Source organism: Callionymus lyra, chromosome 7, assembly GCF_982586985.1.
Source record: "Callionymus lyra chromosome 7, fCalLyr1.hap1.1, whole genome shotgun sequence".
NCBI classification, from domain to species: domain Eukaryota; kingdom Metazoa; phylum Chordata; class Actinopteri; order Syngnathiformes; family Callionymidae; genus Callionymus; species Callionymus lyra.
The window spans coordinates 2500730-2503229 of record NC_141824.1 but is presented as its reverse complement, the minus strand read 5'-3'; the positions used below and the strand labels follow the sequence as shown (position 1 = coordinate 2503229).

Here is a 2500-nt window from a genome sequence, read left to right as displayed (position 1 = left end):
AAAAAATCGGACAATAATTCAGTAATGAATGAAAAGCTCGGCCAACAGGAAGTGCTCATGTCTGTCCTCAGATTACTCCTGCGCTCTGCAGCGCGACATCCTGCTGCAGGGGCGACTCTACCTCTCCGAGAACTGGATCTGCTTCTATAGCAACATCTTTCGCTGGGAAACTCTGGTACGTTGGTCACTTCCTGCTTCGTGATGTCATCAGCGCGTGACGTGTGTTTGGCCGTGCGTCCAGCTGACGGTGCGGCTAAAAGACATCTGCTCCATGACGAAGGAGAAGACGGCGCGTCTCATCCCCAACGCCATCCAGGTGTGCACGGACAACGAGAAGGTGCGAGACGTTCCTTTGAACTGAAGATGACGTGTTTTGACAGAAATACTTCATTTTTCATCATCTTTGTTTCTGTTTCCTGTTCAGCACTTTTTCACGTCGTTCGGCGCCAGAGACCGAACGTACATGATGATGTTCCGACTGTGGCAGAACGCTCTGCTGGACAAGGTACGTCACACCTGCCTCAAAACAAGGGCGACACTCGGGCGACACCTGAGTGACACTTGAGTGACACTTGGGCGACACCTGAGTGACACTTGAATGACACTTGAGTGACACTTGGGCGACACCTGAGTGACACTTGAGTGACACTTGGGTGACACCTGAGTGACACCTGAGTGACACCTGAGTGACACTTGAGTGACACTTGAATGACACTTGAGTGACACTTGGGCGACACCTGAGTGACACTTGAGTGACACTTGGGCGACACCTGAGTGACACTTGAGTGACACCTGAGTGACACTTGAGCGACACTTGAATGACACTTGAGTGACACTTGGGCGACACCTGAGTGACACTTGAGTGACACTTGAGTGACACTTGAATGACACTTGAGTGACACTTGGGCGACACTTGAGCGACAGTTGAATGACACTTGAGCGACACTTGAATGACACTTGAGCGACACTTGAATGACACTTGAGCGACACTTGAATGACACTTGAGTGACACTTGGGCGACACCTGAGTGACACCTGAGTGACACTTGACTGACACTTGACTGACACTTGACTGACACTTGAGTGGCACTTGAGTGACACTTGAGTGACACTTGGGCGACACTTGAGTGACACTTGAGTGACACTTGACTGACACTTGAGTGACACTTGGGCGACACTTGAGCGACACTTGACTGACACTTGGGCGACACCTGAGTGACACTTGAGTGACACTTGGGCGACACTTGAGTGACACTTGAGTGACACTTGAGTGACACTTGGGCGACACTTGAGTGACACTTGAGTGACACTTGACTGACACTTGACTGACACTTGACTGACACTTGAGTGACACCTGACTGACACTTGAGTGACACTTGAGTGACACGGATCATGACAAGGTTCTTGTGTTCGTTCTCAGCCTCTCTGCCCTAAAGAACTCTGGCACTTCGTCCATCAGTGCTACGGTAACGAACTGGGTCTGACCAGCGACGACGAGGACTACGTTCCGCCGGACGACGACTTCAACACCATGGGGTGAGTCGAAGCTGCAGCGTCTGGATGCTGAGGTTTGAACGTCTGCGCTTCAGGTTCAGCGAAGAGATTCCAAACGAGGAGAACGAGATCAACAACGACAACATGTCGAAGAGCAGCGCCGAAGCTAAACCCGACGCGAGCCCGACTCACCTGCACAAGAAGGTGCAGAACAACATCAAAGGCAACTACAACCCGCCAATCACAGTGAGTCCAGGTGTCAGAAAGTATCGTGTACTTGAACAATGCAGTGGGTTTTTTTCACCGTATAAATCAAAAGGGCAAATACATTTCCTCAGGGGCCACATTATATACTGTGAGTGTTTAGGGGCCACATTATATACTGTGAGTGTTTAGGGGCCACATTATATACTGTGAGTGTTTAGGGGCCACGTTATATACTGTGAGTGTTTAGGGGCCACATTATATACTGTGAGTGTTTAGGGGCCACATTATATACTTTGAGAGTTTAGGGGCCACATTATATACTGTGAGTGTTTAGGGGCCACATTATATACTGTGAGTGTTTAGGGGCCACATTATATACTGTGAGTGTTTAGGGGCCGTCTCGCAAACAATCGATAAATAAAAATAAATTCTTAAATAAGCTTTTGTGTAAATCTGATCATTTATTATTATTTTAATATGAACAATAATAAGAATTGTATTGAAGGATTCTAAAGAAACAAGTCAATTAAATATGTTTTTAAAGTACCGTATTTTCCGGACTATAAGTATCTCCAGACATAACATGCATAATAAAGAAGTAAAAACATATATAAGTCGCACTGGAGTATAAGTCGTGGTTTTGGGAGAAATTGATTTGATAAAATCCAAGAACAGACATGTGATCTTGAAAGATATTTAAAATAAAACTAGAGGCAACAACAGAATAATGTTACGTTACATGAAGTGAGAACCTGGTATGTTAACATAACATATGAAGAGTTATTCAGAGAACTATAGCA

General features: G+C 46.2%; 1 protein-coding gene across 7 annotated transcripts in view; it reads left to right on the top strand.

Moving 5' to 3' along the window:
* The window catches only part of gramd1bb (GRAM domain containing 1Bb), a 104454-nt gene that overhangs the window by 88381 nt on the left and 13573 nt on the right, over nt 1–2500 (top strand). For all 7 annotated transcript variants that reach the window (XM_087795464.1, XM_087795463.1, XM_087795465.1 and 4 more), the window contains 5 exons: nt 72–175; nt 242–337; nt 425–505; nt 1420–1535; nt 1589–1739. In XM_087795464.1, coding sequence (XP_087651590.1) covers nt 72–175; nt 242–337; nt 425–505; nt 1420–1535; nt 1589–1739 — 548 coding nt within the window. The remainder of the gene's footprint in view (nt 1–71; nt 176–241; nt 338–424; nt 506–1419; nt 1536–1588; nt 1740–2500) is intronic.